This window comes from Xiphias gladius, chromosome 23, assembly GCF_016859285.1.
Source record: "Xiphias gladius isolate SHS-SW01 ecotype Sanya breed wild chromosome 23, ASM1685928v1, whole genome shotgun sequence".
Lineage (NCBI taxonomy): Eukaryota > Metazoa > Chordata > Actinopteri > Istiophoriformes > Xiphiidae > Xiphias > Xiphias gladius.
Window position 1 is genome coordinate 11,017,279 of NC_053422.1, and position 20,655 is coordinate 11,037,933.

The 20,655-nt window shown below is 40.5% G+C and overlaps 2 protein-coding genes across 12 annotated transcripts in view; one reads left to right on the forward strand and one right to left on the reverse strand.

Annotated features, from left to right (window-relative positions):
* Positions 1-7,953, reverse strand: part of pcdh19 (protocadherin 19) — a 225,426-nt gene extending 217,473 nt beyond the window's left edge. For 4 of the 10 annotated variants that reach the window (XR_005706543.1, XR_005706542.1, XR_005706540.1 and 1 more), the window contains exons 1-2: positions 7,248-7,489; positions 5,478-5,568 (exon numbers count right to left, since the gene is read on the reverse strand). The gene's annotated coding sequence lies outside the window, so the exon portion shown is untranslated. Of the gene's footprint in view, positions 1-1,627; positions 2,016-5,477; positions 5,569-7,115; positions 7,165-7,247; positions 7,506-7,814 lie in introns of those variants that run through there. The other 6 variants (XM_040119348.1, XM_040119347.1, XM_040119349.1 and 3 more) reach the window with 5 other exon arrangements.
* The window catches only part of tnmd (tenomodulin), a 56,984-nt gene that overhangs the window by 29,181 nt on the left and 7,148 nt on the right, over positions 1-20,655 (forward strand). Inside the window, exons 3-5 of one of the 2 annotated variants that reach the window (XM_040119357.1) lie at positions 1,493-1,633; positions 14,447-14,554; positions 20,033-20,195. In XM_040119357.1, coding sequence (XP_039975291.1) covers positions 1,493-1,633; positions 14,447-14,554; positions 20,033-20,195 — 412 coding nt within the window. The remainder of the gene's footprint in view (positions 1-1,492; positions 1,634-14,446; positions 14,555-20,032; positions 20,196-20,655) is intronic. The other variant, XM_040119358.1, reaches the window with a different exon arrangement.

Consider the following 20,655-nt stretch of genomic DNA (forward strand, 5'->3'; position numbering starts at 1 on the left):
TCGTAACGTCTTTATTTCATTTACTTCTTCAGGCAAACTTCTATTAATGCATTTTCTTATTAACCTTACAGCTTGTCACCACAGATATTTTAACTGCACAAGTGACTGTCATCACTGACTTTAGTTTATGAAATTATTTTAGCATTAACTGTCATTAACTGGCTATGACATATTAAAGGAAATATCCAACCTTTGATAGTTTAAAGTTACTGTAGTCAATATTTCATAGTAACAATGGATCAAATGACTGTGTAATGTTAAAGGGGTGGCTTTTAGTAATGAGCCTACAGAGAATTATTACCCAATTCTGCAGTTTCCCTCAGCTCTACTGAGGGATTTTAACATCTTTCAGTTTATTGTATTATTGTATGACAGTCTGCCACTTTTCCTACTGTTTCGGTTCGCTCTCACCACGCGCATCAACCACATTTCCAGATGCAGCAGGAAGCTGCTATTTTCTGCTTAAAAGGAAAAAAAAAAGCTCTAAAAAATTCCCTGTTCGCCACCTGCCCGGCATTAAACGGCAGACAGACAGAGTTAGCAACTATTTGGCAAACGTAGTGTAGCATTAAAAGAGCCAGATATTTCCTCCAGGCAGAGCTAGAAGGACAGTGAGTACTGTCTACTCATTTGGTGGCCAGAAGTGTGACTACAAATGCTAATGTTGCTCCGTGCCTGCTGGGTGTACTATATTAATAAGCAACTTTTTACGAACATGTTTTCCATAAAAACTTGTGATAGTATGGCAGTGTTTGCAACTAAAAAAATCAATTAATTCAGGTTACACATACAAATCTGTATAAAGCAAGCATTTTAAACTTCTTTGGACAATTTTTTAAAGCCTGTTAATAAGGATGATTTTTATTTTATTTTTTTCCCCGCTTCATTATTCACTCTCACATCGTGTCAGCTGTTTTCTGCTCATTTTCAAACAAAAGCAAGTGGCATATCGGTCCAGTCGTTGTCATTCTCAGTCAAGCTGGGGTACAGGTTGCCAGGAGCAATTAACTATGTTTTTCACAGCAACTGAAAAAAATATGTTGATTTATAGGTTATTTCATTTGTCGACTTACAACAACCTGTACTGTTGCGTCATTGTCATTTACACCTGGCATTTTTTCTATCTGTATTTTTCATGGATGTAACTATTTTTTGTGTTCTGTCACAGGAAGATGATGCCTTGAGTCTTACTCCTGCATACAAACAAGTGTTTTTCCGACCAGGCAAACAACTGTCAACACCACCAGACCTGTTTGAATAGCTGAAACAATCTGAAATGTCAACAGCGATTCAGGGGGCTAATCTTATGTTCAGCACAGAACTCTTAAATGTTGAAGTTTGGATGGACTTACAAAAACGCAGATATTGGCCTAATTTGTGTTTTTACAGGCTTATTATTATTCTTTGGTACAACATGAAGATATAAACAATGACATATAACATTCTTGCATTCCTGCATTTGTCACAGCGGAGTGTCATTGTGTCATTGCAGGTGTACGACCATCAGTACAAAGCCGTGTTGGATGGCGTAGAGACAGAAAGTATGTTGGAGATTGACCCAGGTCACCGCATTGAGATCTTCAGAATGGGAAACGGGAGCGAGGAGGTACTTGAGGTACACGACTTCAAAAATGTAAGTAAAGGTTAAAGTAGGCATTGTAAGTGGTTTTTCTTCAACTTTCAAGGAGATTTCATGTGTCTTGTCCACGCCTTTTAATCTTTTTGCGAGTCATTTAACACTGTTTAGTCCCACGTGTCTTGCAACACTGTTTTAATTAGGTTTAGGGTTAGGGGTTAGTATGTAGAAAAATGATTCGGTGTGAAATGACATGCAAAAACCAAAAAACGCGTAGTGATAACACACAAAGTGACTTAAGAAAGTTGTCCGTACACCATTTGGTGATACCAGGCTAATTTGACAATATTTATCCTTTATTTAAATCATATTTCTTCTTCAGCAGCATTTTCTCCTCCTTTGTCACTCCCAGTGAAGGTGTGACAAACCTTTGAAACATCTGAGAAAAAAAATAATGGAAATTATTGTCAGTGAGGTGGCTCTAGCCATTTTAGTGCCCTAGACACCACCTTGGTTAATTTTAAGTTGAAGATTTTACAAAATGAATAGCAAGTTTTTAAAATACAAAACACTGTTAAACAATGAACCAATAGTTTCAAACCTTCTTGGCTTCTGACGTCTTAGAAAAAGCAGTGTGTTGTCATTGTCACATTTCAGATGTCTATGAGTTGATAACCGCTCCACCAGATAGTGATTTTTCCCTCTACACTTCTCACATGGTTTCATTTCAATAAATAAAAAGATTAGAGAAAAAGTCCAGAAAACTGAAAACAGATTTATGTAGCAGAACTTTGTTTTCTCTTCTTTCCTCCACCATTAATCATCTCACAACCCTCAGATTTATCTGGTGTCCCTGTAAATAAAACTGTATATAAAGTAGTTCACAGTAGCTCCACCTCCAGCAGCTACAACACTAGCTGCTGGAGGCAACACTGATGCTTCAGTATTAATAATCTAATGATATCATATATAATAATACATCAGTCAGAGATACCAAACTAGTACTTTTACTTTAATACTTTAACTCAATTTTGTTGCTAATACTTACGTACTTTTATTTAAGTAAGGATTTTTCATGCAGGACTTTTACGTCTAGTGGAGTATTTTTACATTGTTGTATCGGTACTTTTACTTAATTAAAGGATCTGAATACTTCTTGCACCACTGCTGGCTTGACATTCAGATTCAAATCCTTCGATCTGTATCTGACTCTAGCAGCTATCGTAGCATCATTATCCAGCCTGGGCTTTATTGCTATGTATCTAGCTAGGTAATACAAATGAAACATCTACACAAAAAACTGCATTTTAAATGTTAATATAAGACGACATACCTCTATATTGAGCTTTATTTTCCTCCTCCTCCTTTTTCTGTTTTTTTTCCATCTTTTCATTACAAAACAATTACAGCTAGAAATAATTGAAGCGTCCCTCGGCTGATCAAGTCTAGCGTTTGCCATCAGTCAGTCAGTGTTATGTCCCGGACTTGGGCTGAGTGATGCACAATTGCACGTCACACGATTCCCATCATCCCCCACTTTCGGTTCGCACAGTAAAAGTGCAGTGCAGGGCGGATGAAAAATTGTGAGGAGCGTCAGTGTTTATTCCATCATGTTTTTAACATCTGACTGACAGTTCAGGGGCCGCAGAATGATTATTATTGCAATTAAAAGGCTGTTTTTGTAGATAATGTTACCATAACCACGATTAATAAATTCATGTTAGTGCCATATTCCGCTCTTGCAGTGACCCCTGACATTCTTTGACCTAGGCAACCGCCCATGTCGCCTATGCCACGAGTCGGCCCTGCGTGCACATAATATCACAATATCACTTACACGTCAGTAATTGATGCTAAACTGTACTCCTGGAAATTTTGTGTGTTTAAGAGGCGGATTGGTAAAGGACTGCTAATTCTATACAGTAACTTCTTCACAGTAAAGAGTAATACAACATTAAGAGGCCAACCTTTATTTGTTTCTTACACCTTTTTTCACCTGCAATCCAGCACAACTCATTAACTTACCTTTCATCCCTAAATCCTGCTCAAGTGTGCAGGTGGTTACACGTGCTGCACCTCAAAGAAGGGTGCGTTCTGCTTGACTGGGTAATGAATGATGCTACTTTCACACCATTATTTAATTTGAAATGTTTAGTTGCAAGGCTAAATGTTACAGGATACACCTCATCCCAAACAAAAACCTGCATTTAGTTCTCATTGTTTTTGTTACAATGGTCTTTGTGAATCTAAAATGGCTATATGATAGAAACCCAGCACAGCGCTGGAAAAACCTTAACCTCTGCAATCACTCACTCTATTTCTTTCTCTCTCTCTCTCAACAAGCCCAGTATGTATGCATGTGTCCCACATACCCATACACACACATGCATGAACACAAAAAAACAAAACTTATAATACAACAAGGTTATACTAAGTGGTAGCTTTTGCACTGATGTTAGAATTCATTTTGTTAAATCAAAAAAAAAGGGGATATCGCATGTTATTACGCAGACCAAGCTGTCTCTAAAACAAACTCCATCCAGCCTGAGGGCTGAGTGAAGAATGGAAAATGAGGGGATTATGCCACCAGGACCATGGACCAAAGGCAAAATCCACTCACTATTGTTTCAGACCAATACAAGACTCATTTTAACTGGAGAGAAAGGAATACAATGGAGAGACATCCTGAGAGAGAGCCACCAGTCATTTTTACATTAAAAACAAAGGAACATGGGAAATTGGCCCAAACCTTGTTCTGAATTTTTAGTTCAATAAAATGACAAATTGCGCCTGTGTTACAGAACAAATTAGGGTTTTTTTAAACATACACCCGAGGAGAGCTGATCTATGTGAAAGTTAGATTTCAGTTATAGCTGCATCAACTAAAACTAAAGCAACTAAGAAATTTTGGATAAGGTTTTGCTCATGGTTAAATCAGTAAACCTTGTGTTTAAATACTTCTTTTCTACTGTCATTCACAGTACAAAAACTTGGACAGCCTAAAATTAAAAAAGCTCATCTTATACAAAAACCTACCTTTTTGACTCGCAGCATCTTCCGCAACATAGCACAATATGCCAAAGTTTCTTTTTGACACAACCACTAAGGGGTTCCTATGTTAAACATTTTCTCCCTTGACAAATAGTGGCTTTGAACTAAATGAATCACCATGATCCTGACACTACAGAGAAGAAAAGACTAGACATGGTGCTATTTGCCAACTCTTTCAGTTACTTATTTTTATTTATGACATCTAACACTTATGTATTAATACAACATGTATTCCAAGCAATTAAGCTAAGACTGCAGCATTGTAGACCTACTGACCTACAGTACAGAGTATCTGTTTAAGGGGTTCATCATGTTAGCCTGAGAGCCATCAAGCACTGGGGTATGTGATGTCCTGAAGCTAGTTTCACTGTGGGACAGTCCGGAGTCCTAATCAATATATCTAGATCCCCCAACTACAATCCTTTTATACCGAAAGATGTTTATATTATACTTACAGATGTTTCTAATAGTCCATGTAGCCGCTCTGATTTTTGACCACACTTGGTCTTTCTCAAGTGTGGCTGAATCATCAGTTTTAAAGCAAAATTATCTGAGCGTAGGCTCATCTTTTCATCAATATATGCCATTGCAGTTACCAGTACGTAGTGTTTGGTCCACATTAACAAGACAACTCCTGGTCATTCTAATACACTGTGGGACTATGGGAGGAAACCAGCAGGCCTAGAGCCAGAGCGTCTTGCTCCGAGGCTTACCACTGCACCACCTTGTGGGTAGAACAGCAATGTAGACCAAACAGCCTCTTATCACAGGTATTGCTGGCCACACCTAATTAATTTATGGTTGAGGCCATACTGCAGCAGTTGTCGGTCTTCTTGTTTTAGCTGCTTACCTTCAAATGGCATCTCGCCTGAAGCTCGAGGTCACCAACATCCATAAATGACGAAAGATGCTGGAAGAAGGAGCTTGTGAATGGAGTCAATCTGTAATAAGTAAAATTCATGTAAATGTGATGTTTTTTAAACAGGCCTTGTTTCTCATTGGATTTAGTTTAGTTTTTCTTTCAGTGCTCGCTGTTTTCTAACTATATCGTTCTGATAGATTCTCTAGTGTAGCAACCTCACCTTCATAGCCAAAAACTACAATGGCTGGCATTGTCCATATGACTTTTTAGCCATTTAATCTCTCAGTATTATATCAGCATATTAGTAAATCCTCTCTGAAGTGGATATTAACTGCATTGGAAAAGCATGTATGCTAGCTATAACACAAACAGTGTATCTATTGTTTTTAGAAATTTTGCTAAGTTTGATACAAATGCAATGAGGTTGAAGTGCTCATCCACCAACACCACTACACTAGTGTTAATTTTGTCAGCTAGTTTTAGATTTAGTCTTTGTCCCAGTCCTGAGATCCAATGTCCATGTTAGTTGTAGTCAAACTCATTTTTAGTGAGTTAGTCGACTAAAACTCTGGGCATTTTAGTGTCATCTTAGTCAAAGAAAACTAAACATTTTAGTCTAGTTCGAGTCAACGAAAAAAAACTTATTAGTCAGAATATTAGTGGATTAGTTTTAGTCAAGACCCAGAATGAGAATTTCTTTCAAACTTCAGCAAAGTGCTTTCAAATAAGATTTCATCCATCTGATTTTAGGCTAAAAAAAACAATGAAAACAAGCCACAAAATGACAGGGTGTATGATTAAGAATGCATCTTTGCAGGAAGAGTGTCTGGTCTGATATTGTTAATTTAAGCAATACATCCGGATAAGAAAGAGGATAAAACAATGAAACTAGAAGAACGCAAGAACATTAGCAAATCCATTCCAACTCTTGCAATACAAGTTAAACATTGCTATGATAATACAGACAGTGATTATCCAGAAAAGAAAATGCTTCACAGCTGAAAAGAACCCTGTACAACAGCGCTGCTATAAATCCCACCCTTATGTTAAGTTTTGTCAGGACTCATTGACCCTAATTTGAACCCATTAAGACAACTTTTAAAGTGATTTTCAAAAATAATTCCAAAGTTTGTAGTTCCTTCCATCCATTTCCTTCTGCTCTGAAGTGGGTCACAGTGGCAGCAGGTTGAGGAAGGTAGTCCAGACATCCCTCGCCCCAGCAACGCTTTCCCATTAATAATGGGAGACCCCAAGGTGTTCCCAGGCCAGATCGGATTCCCCCACCCCCACACTTTTTTTTTTTTTAATAAATTGTAGAAAATTCAGTTCCACTAAAAGTAAGGCAACTAGCCATAACAACTACAAAATTCCACAGTGCAGGATGAACAGATACCTCACAAGAGACAACCCCCACATAGAGATCCAGGCCAGATGAGATATGTTGTCTCTCCAGCATTTTCTGGGCCAACCACCAAGCCTCCTACCTGAATGATTTGCCCAGAAAACCTCCAGTGGAATCAAGTTACAAGCACAAATTTTGACCCCAACTTTACACCTGAATCTGATTAGACAATGACAGTCCAAATCACAAAGAGAGCCCAGTCAGAGGGCAGGTGGTTCCATCACCTGAAAAGTGTAGTAGAATTTCAAGATGGACAGCAGTGCAGTAATGATGCTGTAAAACATGATGGTAAACACTATTACAGCTCAGGTAAAAAGGACTCAATAGTATGACTCAAAATGCTGGTAAAAGTTCACCTTTAATAAAGCTCAACAGGCATAAGCAGGCAAGAGCAAACCAGAGGCAAAGTCAGGATGGAGGCAGGGTTGGTAACAGGCAGGCAGATAATCCAGGCAAAAAGGCAAAAGGAGCAGGCAAAGGGCACAAGCCAAAAATGGGTGGTGGTCAAAAACAGGCAGACGGAAACCAACAAAAACAGGTATGCCTGCTGGAACGCTACAGCGTGGAAGCACAATAGACAATCTGGCAGGGAATGAATGGAAATTGGCCTGTATATATACTGGGACTTGATTAGGGGATTGGTAACAGGTAAGTAGGTGGGCGGGGAAGAGTCGGGTGGCTGAAGGTGGGAAAGCTGGGGTTACTGCAGGGCAGGAGGGAGTGGCAGGTTCTGAAATGACAGGAGGGTCAGAGAGGTCTTCCTCCAATCAGGGTGTACATGGATGACATGACCCCAAAAGAACAACAACAAAAGCATACACCAAATGCCCACTGGATAAAATCCAGGGAAAAATCTAATGTGCACAAATGGAGATCAAACCCAGCAAATCCCACAATATATCCATTGTCAAAGGCCATCTTACCAACGAAAAGTTCATTGTCAACGATGACCCGATACCAACCACTTTAGAGAAGCCCATCAACAGCCTCGGACGATGGTACAAAGACACGGAGCAGTTGGAACAACTCAGGCAGGGTACAAAAACTGGCTTCAAGCAAATCTCGAAAACTTGAAATCTTTTGTGCTTTCAATTTGGTTTGTTGCCCCAACTCATGTAGCCAATTACCATTTACGAGGTCACTCCCATGCCAGTCGGCTGGAGAGACTGGTGAATTGACATGTGAGGGAGTGGCTTGGGCTACCAAGATGCCTCAGCAGCATAAGACTTTACGGGAACAGAGCTCTCTCACTGCCAATCTCTAGCCTGATGTAGCAATATAAATGTGCCAAAGCAAGGCTAGACATGACACTCACAGAATCTCAGGACTCGGTTGTGAGAGGCATTGCTCTAACCCTACCAACAGGGAAGAAATGGTCCCCAGCCGCAGGAGTACTGCACACAAATGCCACCCTCCGACACCAGGATATAGTGGGCCATGTCCAACAAGACGGAGGGGCCTTTGGCCTGGGAGCAATGAAACCTACAGTACCTGGCAAAGGGCTGCACCAAGTGAATGCCAACACCTGGTAGTGGAGGAGGTGCGTCACCAAAACGAAACAGCCAGGTGTGCCAAAGCAATATCACAAGCCAAGCAAGGCTGCTGGATGAGGTGGGATGGTGTTGAGAGGAGGAAAATCACATGGAGTGAACTGTAGAGCATGGAGTCAAATAGGTTTAGTTTCATTATCAGAGTCCTATATGATGTCTTGCCCTTTCCCACAAACCTAAATCTTTGGCTGGCAGAGGATCTGTGGCCGGCAACCTTCTAGGAAAATCTTGGTTGGTTGAAAGACCAGCCTAACACAACACAAATACACCTTTTAACACAACAAGGTGTTGAGGTAAACAAATGAAGATGTGTCATAACAGTAGCAATATCATCTAGTGGTCATCTCCAAGAACAACCTCACTCAAGTCAATTGTAGCGCACAAACTTCAGGAATTGTAACAACCAGTCCTACTACTTAATCTACGTGGGAGGTGGAAGATGAGTTTGAGGTAATAGGTGAAAGCAGGTAAGTGATGGTATTACTTTTTTAGCTACTGTGTGTAGTACCTTTATGAGGTTTCAAGTGAAATGTCTCGACAAAAGGTCAAAACACCCAGCGATGTCGGGGTACACAACTGAAGATGTGTAGCAGTAGTAGTAGTAACAACATCATCTAGTGGTCATCTCCAAGAACAGCCCCACTCAAGTAATTTGCAGTGCAGAACACACATATATACACAAATAAAAAATATTACAAAATAAGGTATATTTTTTTAACCAAGTTGAAATCAATAAATTGCCATAATATACACATATATATAAATATATATATATATATATATATATATATATATATATATATATATATATATATATATATATATATATACACACACACACACACATATATGTAAAGGGGCTTTTACAGAGTTAAATTGAATTAAACTCAAAAATAATTTGTGGGGTCTATGATAACTGATAGAAAACAGAAAACACTTAACTGAAGTAAATACCCAAAATAACATTCTGGTAAATCAATTGACCTGTCACACATGGAATTATTTGAGATTTGTTTTAAAAGGTCAACTATGCACATAGCGCAAAAACACTACATTGGGGCTGAACATGAACAAATGTACACTACTGTTGATACCTGGTTATTGATAAAAGCAGCCATGCGGAGTTTTCACTGATAATTCATCAGTCTCAATTAAGTTTTGATGTCCATGACCAATTTAAGCAAATGAGACCGAGGACAACTATATACAAGAAAAATCAATGTGCGAGAAAACCACTGGCAGCTTAGTTGTAGAGGAATTTGCAGAATTTGTTCTTCTCTCCTTCTAAATGGTAAAACTCTCAATGACTTTCTTATTGATGTTAGGGATGTCCCTGACAAGTTTCTTCTCCACGGAGAGCATAGCCAGAGCATTAAAGCGATCCTGTGTCATGGTGTTTCTCAGGAAGGTCTTGATCCTCTTCAAACTAGAGAAGCACCTCTCGGCTTTAGCTGTTGTCATGGATGTGGTGTTGAGGGTCTTGAGAAGACTGACAGTCTCTGTGAAAGGGCTCTGAAGGTTGTTCTTCTTGCACTGCACCACTGCAAGCCTTGACCTCACTGTTTTCATAAATGAGGGGCAGTTCTGTTTTGAGCCTGGCCTTGTTCAACATGCGTTACACCTCCAATGCGCTTGGGAACAACTCTCCATGCAACAGTGTTGCACTAATGAGGTGCTGGATGAAGAATCATGCATCAGGATGGTATCACATACCTGTAAGAGATACATCAGCTGCTCAAATTTGCAATAAAGCTATTTTGATGAAAGTGATTCTGACTGAACACATGCACACGTCCAAGTCAAGTATGTGATTACTAAAGTTTGAACACCATTATTCCTAATTGCATTAATTACTTCTCCTGATTTTTAACTCCATATTGGTTTCCCCAACAAAACAAGATCTAGGGGGGCATTTCAATAAATATTTCATCTGTAACATGTGAGGATGTCTTGACTGACACTGAATTTCTTTCCTATTTGTGTGGATGAAAAAAAATCATCATGCTGCTTGTGAATGCTCTGTCATAAACCTGGAATCTACAACGTGAAAAAAAAATATGAATGCAAATATATATTGCAGACCCCCTGCTGCGTTATTCGGTCAGCTGTGGAAATATATGGCATATTGCCACAGCTGACACAGCTGTGCTCCGCGTCTGTTTAGGGTGGATTGTTGTTTTTTTTATTTGTTTTTTTTTTTTTCTACATACCACCAGGCCTGAAAAAATATCTGTTGTTCTCCTGGTCCTAGCATCCTCCGTCGCGTTATGAGCTGGTGCTGATGACAATAGAGTTAATCTTGATTCTTGTTAATCTTGAATCTGCAATCTTCAATAACAACCAGGCCGAATAAGCCTGTTATTACAAATTGTGTTTAACAACTACTTTACCTTCATTATTATCCAAATCTGATTGTCTCTTCTCTTTCCTTTTATAATTCTAAAACACATATAACTGTGATGTGCTCTATGATAATCATTCACTTTGATGACAAGGCACATTTAGGCTTTTATAGACCGTTGGAAGTGAGCAACTCATCTGTCAAACAACAACAGCTTTATCAGCCAATAGTAATTATAGTTATGTACCTGATCATTAGTATGCTGTCTGTGAACCTCTGGACAAGTGCTTTAATGAAGACAGAGTTGATGTTCCTTTTCTGCAGCTGGTTGAATAGCATGTCCAAATTTGGCATGATCTTGTGGAACAATGCCAGGAAAAAACAAAAAGCGTCATCTTCAAGGGTCTCCACAAAGCCCCCAGCCTCCCTGACAGTCGGGGGATCAAAGTTTCCAGAGTCTCTGATGGTCTGGAGACGCTTTAGGAGGTCATCCTTGTGCTCGTACACCGTGTTTCGGTGCGACTGTGGAAGTTCCATCATGTTGTAGAGGCTCAGGGGAGTCTTTGCGCAGCCACTTGGTCAAGCATGATAGTTCAATTTGGTGACCTGGAGCAAAAGACAGAAAATCCAGCAAGGTTGGAAAAAAGTGTCAGTTCTGGGGATGTTTGATGTTGCCTGCTGCATGATGAGCTTCAGTGCATTGCAGTGGACATAGTGAGCATTTTTGTAGGCATACTTTATCTAACGCTGCACTCTGCCGGTGGCTCCTACCATTACACTAGCCCCGTCGTAAGCTTGGGTGATAAGTTTGGCCTTTTGTCCATTTGGAAGAATGGTGCTTAACCTCTCCAGAAGCACTATAGCGATGGTGTTGGTGGTTGCGTCCTGGAGGGTATCGAACTCGAAAAACCGCCCACGGATGCTACTGTTGGCATCGATGTAGTGTAGCGCAAGCACCAGCTGGCAGTGAGTGGAAATGTCAGTCATCTCGTCTGCTTGAATGCCGATAAATCCACGCTTTTTACTTCCTCCAGAACGAAATCTGTTAGCACTAACAGCATGGAGTCCAACAGCAAATTTTGTACTGTCTTTGACATGTCTTTAAAAACAGTAGCTGTCTTGAGGTGCTCCTCCACCACACTGTCACCAATCCCCTGAAAATGTTAGGGTTGTCTAAGGAGTCAGTCCCAACATGCCCATTTAAGGTCAACTGAAAAGCCACAAAACTTCACACAGGTTTTTTGGATAAAATGTACTTGTTTTTATCCACCTCCTCATTGCGTTTCCTCACTGCAATCCTGTGGACATAGTCCAGCTGCGTACCGATGTTCACTCTCCCTAATATGGCTAACTTGACAGAATTATCCATGTTTGCCCTGGTATTCTGAGCGATTTCATCATAGTTTTTATATTTACGCTCCATTTGAGTCACCTCTTTTCTCGGAATGAAGAAAAATGAATATATTTTCAATTTTCATTAAAGAAATGAACACTACACCCTGGATGTGTTACTGTTGAAGAATCCTCACAAAACAAGTCCTGTGTTCACCGCAACGAAACATCTGGAAGAAGAAAAACTACTGTTGCAAGTTACCGAAATAAATAAACAAGTGTAATTGTTTAAAAGGTTAAATAGTGTGGCAGACTTTTGTATGGGTAAATAGAGAAAAAATAATCAAAATGAAGTAATAAATAAAGGAAAAGTGAAAAAAAGAAACAGTTGGCTGACAAATTGGCAAACGTTTATCCAAGTGGCTAAAAGATGTTAGCCACGATGTAGTCAGTGCTATCTACCTTTCAAATAGACTTTAAACATGAGGATGTGTTGGTCATAGGGGAATTTAAAAAAAAATCCACTCTTTTTTCAGAAAAAACAATACGGACGCGGCAAAAATCCCCTCCAGCGTTTACCCATCCAAAATTTCTTTGGAGCTTTTTTTCAAATCCATGACTGCAGGGAAACTGCTACTGATGTTGAGGATAGCCTATGGTAACATAACCTCCTGCATGGAGTTTGGTGATTTTCTGTGATCACTATCACTGACAGCAAATGAGTACAGTTTTGAAGAAAATAAGATATATTTATTCTAGTTTTATGCAGGTATACCCAAGGTTACAGACAGACACAGTCATGTTGACAATGGGTAATATGTCATATTTACTTCATTTAATATGAAAAAACTATGAAAAGTAAGATTTTTTTCTCACTTGGTCCAGTAAAATAACTTTCATTTTGCCATTTGAGGCAAAAATATTGGGATTGTAGGTTAGATATTTCAAGAGTAAGAAATAAAGAAAGTGATGTTGATAGTATCAAGGCATCAACCAACTAATACATTCTCACATGACTTTAGATCTTTGTTCACAGAAGCTGAATGATGCATGCACTTTCATGTTCTTTATTCTCTTGATACGACGCAGATGAGCATCTTGCACACGAACACACCGAGTGGATATCTCAACATTGTTAAAATGACATTGCTTTTCCATTTCTCATCCCTGTGCTGATGTGTCCTCCTTCATTTTCTGGTTGACCAACCCCAGTAATCATTGTATCTCATCACAACATTGCCCTCTCCTCTTCTGCTGCAGCTCACCAATACAGTAGACCCAAATTAACCAGAGACTCATCACAATAAAGCCCGGCATAAACATTATGCTTTTGTGCTTGAGACTATTATTGTCCCATCCCTTTTTCCGCACAGATGAAATTACATGCAGTAGATTATGACAGGCATCACTTTGTATCATGTCTCGTGTGGCTGGTATCTGGTTTTCAGAGTGACAGCACCGCAGAAAATGTAGAAATAGCACCCACATGGTCAAGTTAACCGATTCAAAGGAGACGTTATAGCTATCACCATGTTACTGTAATTAAATTTAGATGGAATCAAGTCCATTTTCATGGTACCACTCATACAATTTTCAGTTGATACAATTTTAAAGCAGCTGTGGCAGATGTAGATCCTGCCATCTGTTCTAATACAGTATGCTGAATGAGCAGCTCTACTCTGCAGAAAATAAATTGGATACAATCTGATCGACTGAAAGTCTTTCAGACTTACTCTGGCTGAATATCTTAGATTAACATAGAATGGTAGCGAGGGAGAATTAACAGATCTTTCTCGCCTTTTGAGGCTCTGTGTGTCAGACTGAATAGAACGAGAGTCCACATGGTGGAGGATCATCAGTGGAGCTGAAGAGGGTGACTCCACACTTGACTGCGCAGATTAAGAGACTGACAGCGACCTATGACTGGCTAATTCAATGGGGGCACTCTCTGTAGAAAACACTTCATTCTCAACAATGTCACTTCGCTTTCCTGTGCGATATATACTACTATGAAGTATTATACAGCCACGGTGGAACACCCCCGTCTTTTTACTTCCATTCAGCTTGAAAGCAAGAGCTGTGTTGCAAGGGCCAAGCAGTCATCACTTTTGTACAATACTAAAAGAAAGAAAAAAGATCAAAACACACCTCTTCTCACTCATTAGGTATTAACTTCTCTGACTTTTTAAGAGCTTTGATTATCAGCAAAAAGGCTGAGCGTTTTAAAACGATCTTCTCAGTGCCTATGGGATATCCACATCACAGAAAACTAATGAATGATACATATATCTGAATTGCTGAGTATCCCTTCATTTCTTTTTCTTTTTCAAAGGGAATCACTGGGATCCGGTTTGCCGAACATCAGAGGTGCTACATCAGGACCCAAACGAGGAAACTACCCACAATGGCAGAGGTGGAGGCTGAAGACACAGAGTTACTGGTACGCGTCCTCCCTCAGCTGTCTGAAACTCAGACACTCTGTAGTCCTAGGGAGGCTGTCATGCATACTGTAGGGAGATAACCGGAGTAGAGCACTGTGAGCACCACACAAATCTTCAGCCTGTCCATGTTATTCTATCACCCCTACCCGTCTCACTGAAGAATAAACTGGGGTTTGTGGTGCCTTTGAAACCGCCAAGCTGCCCACAAACCCATAGCCTCTTTGTGGCTCACATCAAATGGTGTTTGCTGTCAATCTTGAGCCAAAGTTAATTTTTAATCATCTCCTCCAAAAGCTCTACCCAAATAGCCTAAAGGGGGAAGGCCGCAAGAGAGGTCTGAGTGAGAGGTAAGCCTTTAAAATGGTATTTTTTAAAAGATTTTTTTTTTTTTAAATTCACGAGGCTCCCTTTCCAAGTTTAGAGTGATTCATTTTACTTCTCTGGGTTCTTATAGTTGTATGTGAACTTCAGCAAAAGGAATGGAAGAAATTCAATCAATTAAAATTCCCAATTTTTCAGTGTCACTGTGCAATTCACTGAGTGAGCCGTATGCTCACAGAGAAAATCCTTCTCTCAAATGTCTCTGCTGCTAGCATGCTCTCATTTACATTTCACATCGTAGCTAGGAAGAAGTAGCTGGCAAATATCTGACACTCCCCACTCGCTGCTTCATTTTAAAAACGGAGTAATCCAATTGTCAGTCCAAGCAAAACCCAGTCCCAGTTTAAACGTTAAGAACACAAGCTGTTACACTCAAAAACCAAACGCTGTTTTGTTTTTTTTCCTCTCATCTTCGTAATGTCTGATCCACGTTTACAGACACTAATTGCCCAGGCAGCACCATATGTCCATGCCATTTCTGTCTTCTTTTGTGCATTGTGAAGCCTAATTGGCTTTATTCACAGCTCCACAGTGAATCATCTTAGGCCAGGAAAGTGCCTTATACCAGGCTTACACCTTAGGGTTTATATCAGTAGTTATGGGAACCCTTACTATGACTGGCATTATTAAAATAGATCATTCTGCAACTTGTTCAATACAATATTAATTCAAAGGCTGTTTAAAAATATGGTTTACGTTAAGTAGTTCTAAAACCAGTCACAGTGAATGGTCAAACACTGCTACAACCTTCTCTTTTGCGATGACACCACTAAAGAAATCTACCAAGGAACCTTGAATCAGCTGTTAGGATAAGTAGTGTTAACTGGGCAGCCAAAAATGTAACTCTGTCTCCTACAAATTACATCTTTAAACTACTAACTGGTTATCCCAAGTACATTTTGGGGAAGACTTAATTGCTTGCCTGGATTTTGTTCACAGTCAACATTTGTCCGATTGAAGGAAGTGCAACATTTTTGTACTGCATGGTATTTGTAGGGGGTTGGTTAAGGTGGACGGCCGGCGTACAAAGTGCTGGACTTTGACAAGAAGACCAGGATTTGCATTTCCAGGAGATATGTTCATTAAAAATATTTCCTCATTATGCTAATAAAAAACTTTTGAAAATATCTCTAAAATTTCAAGTGTTTAAAGGAATAGTTCTACATTTTGGGTAATATATTTATTTACTTTCTTGCTGAGAGTTAGATGAGAAAATCCGTTTACCAGCACCTCGGAAGTTCACTAATTAATACATTGTATTTCATTTGTTTACTCCAAACAGAAACTAAATTGGAAAAACAACGCATTGTGGTCTTACAGGGGGTCATCTGCTGGACTATTTTTTGGCAGGTTACAGTAATTTGCCAGGCTACTCCAGGACACCAAGAAGCCACGATGTGAATCATGGTTTTTTTTGTTCACAAATTTGTAGCAATTTATGACTGAAATAATAAGAGAAGATGATGCAGATATTCCTAGAGAGCACTGGAATTTCCGCTTATATTGTTCCTTCTCCACTTCAGCACCCTGGAAGATGAACAGGCTTATAGCTGTGCACTGGGCCATCATCTGTTGATAAACACGACACAATCGGATTGATCTCCTCAACAAATTCTCTACAAGAAACCAAGTAAATGTATTTCCAAAAAAGTCGAACCAATTATTCAGTTCATGTATTCAAAATACCATACATCTCCCTCCAATCCCCTCTGTAGAGAAGGTAAGTTTATTTTTGGCAGTACATCACTGTGCGGTGCTGCTAATATTGCTGCAGAGGATGTTTTCACCACAAAAACAGTAGATTGTACAAGACAAATACAGTAAATATCAGGGGGGCCATATCTAGGTAATAAACAGTGACCTTGGCCTGACCTCACCAAGGTTTGTGTGAGAACATTAGACAGCAGCCCCCGATCCATCCTCTGTGGAAATCCACCCACGTGTGACCCTGGAGGAGATCAGTGCAGGTTCCTCCTCAGGTGGCGAAACACATGAAGCTCACAGGGGTTAAAACTAAGTGTTAATGGTTCCTAGCTTAGCCAGGCCGCAGGCTTTTGTGAGAGAGGGCTCAGAGCAGCCGTGGCGGGCTTTAGAGCCGAGCTAAAAAACAATGGAAAAAATTGCGGAAAAACTGCAAGCGGCTGATAACGAAATGCAGGCCCTGTGAGGGAGAACCAGGTGACGAACATGAATTGTTTGCCAGGATTTTTTTCCTCCCTTTTCAATTTGCCTCCTCTATGAAACATCTGAGGGAGTAATCCCTGAGCTTCATTCCAGTTCCCCCCAGTCTGACATGGAAATCGCCCTCCGCCTCCCTCACACCCCTTAACGTTTGTCAATGGATGCTGCTTGCTCCATTAAACGGCCACTTAATATGGATGACCAAAGCTCACCCAGCAACCCAAAACCTCCCACTCAGACAACAACTGCAGACAGAAAAACAGTGCGCTGAGGAACAACATTGCACCAGAGGATGTGAATACACCAAAATCCTGCAGGAACACAGCATGGTTTGTTTTAGCTCATATTTGTCTGCATGAGGATGGGAGCCAAGTCAGTGGCAGGGTGACTATTCTGCAACAAAGAACTAAAAAGGTCCGTTGTAATAGATGCTGACGTCCTCAGTCATCCGGCCTGGTCAGACCAGAAAGTGGCAGAGCGAAAATCGCCCGCACAGCTTTGCAAAATATTTGGTTTCAGAAACTCGGTGAAGTAGCGACTACTCGCACACTCGTTTGTTTACTACTGTAACTGGTGAGCTACCCGCTAACGTGCTACCCATGCTAACACTAATCAGTCACAATAGCTGTCTGAGAAACCTCCTTCTTTCTCTATATTGGGCCATTTGATGAATTTGTACAATCGACTCCTGTCTCATAACTTTCTTCAAACGCTTCTTCTTTTGGGGAGCAGTTTATACCCTGAGAGGACAGTGAAACACAGCTAATAAGCCTTCCACTTTAGACTCTCCAGCTGTCTGTTCCCTCAAAGGTCAGCACTATCAAGACTGTTTGCTATTTGTCAATGCCACAAATTTGCATGTCAAAGTTCACCAAAGTTGAACTGATGAAATTTGCACAGATTTGTCCCCACTAGCAAATCCACTTATGAATCCATTGAGATGAATTGATTTTTGCTGTGAAGTTTCGCTGTTTTAAACGCTGTTGTGACCGGGCCCTTAATGCCCTTCAGCAAGTACCATCACTCTCATTAATAGTTGTTTGAATGTGGGTGTAAGCTAAAATTCACCTCCTGTTACACTGCATAATAAACCCCCCTACCTGTGTTGTATGCATTATGTGAGAGATGTGGGTATCATGAGAAAATCTTTGTTGATCTCTGACAAACATAGCACCACTTTAAACAATGTGTCATGTAGACAGTGCCCCCCCCCTTGGGTCACAGTGGTGGGAGAGGGTAAATTGATTAACTACACCACTACTGGTGTATAATTAAGTTGTGCACTGTAGGCACAAAGCATACATATACCAGGAGAAGGCCACACAAAACAAATTACCATCATTCCCAAGGTCCAATACTTGGTAAAAATAAAAATAAAAAGTTGCTTGTGTCCTCATAATATATCATTTGTCAATAGCAAAATGGAAAAGCCTTTCAAAAGTGCGTATAAACTGGAAGGCTGTAATCATGTTGTCTTTGTGCTTGTCAACTGGCATTTAGAAATCCCCGCCCCATGCTAAAATTCTGACCTTTACCACCTCCCCACAGGCGCTCTCTCCTACAAGCTACTGGAGTCGTTTCTCAACTGCGAAGTCAAAGTCATGTTGTGAGGCCCGTGTCGTGACCTCCATTTACTTCCCAGAGAATTCTCACTTGGCTTCAGTGGTTAAGAGGTCCAATTAGAGAGTGCTGTTTGTGTTCCTCAAGTCTGATTTTAATTTCTGCAGCCACGGGAACGGTGAGATGCCAGAGCACCCCCTCCGCCATACCACCACCACCCCGCTACACCGATCCTCCGAGTCATCATTAGTTTACGGGCCAGCTCTTAAAAGTGAGAGAAAGTGTGTCAAAAGCTTGACTAAATACCTCCCGCGCCCAAACGCAATCTTTTATGTGACAGAATGTGCTTAAGTCTTCCCTTTTTTTTTTTTTTCCTTCTCTGCATGTCACAACTGTGTCACTCGATGACAAACAAGAAGCAGCATGGAAAACGAAATTCTAATTCAAGCGAGAGTGACGGGGTGAACAGAAGGGAGGGGGCACGACCCAATATTAATGATTCCTGCTCCTACTATAGCCCCAGGATTCTACGTCAAGCTTAACTAATGTGCAATTAAGGTTTAGACTGGGAGAAAATCACCTTGTAAAAACATTTGTCAAGTGAACTGTTTTTCTGTTCTGGGTTGCTAATTAGCAAGGGAATGGGAAGAGGGGTTTGTTTGTTTGTGTATTTACATATACATGAAGAAAATAAATATCAGCACTGTTAGGGGAGAGCATTACCAAATCCCCTTCATATGTCTCTATTAGACAACACTGACATGTACTCCCTATCATTAAGCAATAATAGTTTACTTTACAGCTCATGAACTACAGTATCAACAAATTAAGCCCACTGATAGTGCTGGCTGCCAAGTGAAGCATTGTTGTTGAGGGGGAGGGTGTGTGTTTGTGTGTGTGTGTGTGTGTGTGTGTGTGTGTGTTTGTGGGGGGATGATGCAAGGCTTTATTGTATCTGTCACATTAAACGATATTGCAGCCACACTCAGAGTAATGAAGACCACTTCTAAAGTCATTTAAAAGTCAAATCATCACTGTCTGTGAATTTCAATGATGTATAATAGAAAGAGCATGCCTGAGGCTTGAGAAGAGGGTGGGATAGAGAAAGAGGAGGGAGTCAGGGCAGTGGGAGTCAGGAGTCAGGAAGTTTGCGCCCTCTAACAGTAAGGTGATAGATAAAAAAATGAGGCTGGAACTGCTGCGTGGCTCAGGGGAGGAGAGCGCAAATGCAGGACTATGCTTTGCGTGGGGTCTGGGCATTTTAGCAAGCTCTGACGTGTCTGTATGTGTGTGTGTGTGTGTGTGTGTGTGTGTGTGTGTGTGTGTATGTTTGGTGTGTATGCGGTATTTTCTAGCAGGTGGATGAGACCGAGGCCATGGATATGAAGGTGGAGGACTCCCAAGTGTGGGTTCCTGCGGAGGAGCCCATCGTTAACCCAGCCTTCCTCCTCGACTCCAAGATCTGGGAGATTTGCCAGGAGCTGCCCATCCACTGGATCTATCCCTCCCCTCTGAGTGGTGAGAGCAGGGGGCATCTGTGCCTCTAAATGTAGACTATTAACACTCTCGCTTGAGGGCATCCCCACAGGCCATAAGCAGGTCCGTAGAGACTGCATGATTTCCCAACCATATGAGCATCCAGCCCGAGCCACTCTCTGTGTGTTTGGAGAGCTGAGAGAATGATGGCCAGCGGTGGAAGAGGCATTGAGGTCCTTTACCTAGTTAAAGTATCACTACCTGAAAATACTCCATTGTACACAAAGTACAGACCATTTATCAGCAAAATGTACTTAAAGTATTAAACTACACATTATGCAGACCGGCCACTTTCAAAGTATAAGAAATTGGATTATTATCACCAAGGCATTAACATTTAAACGAGTCAAGGTGGAGCCTATTTTAACTACTTAATATGATGCTTATATCATGTTTTGCACTGCAAACAATATCCACCTTATTAAAAATAAATTAATTAGCT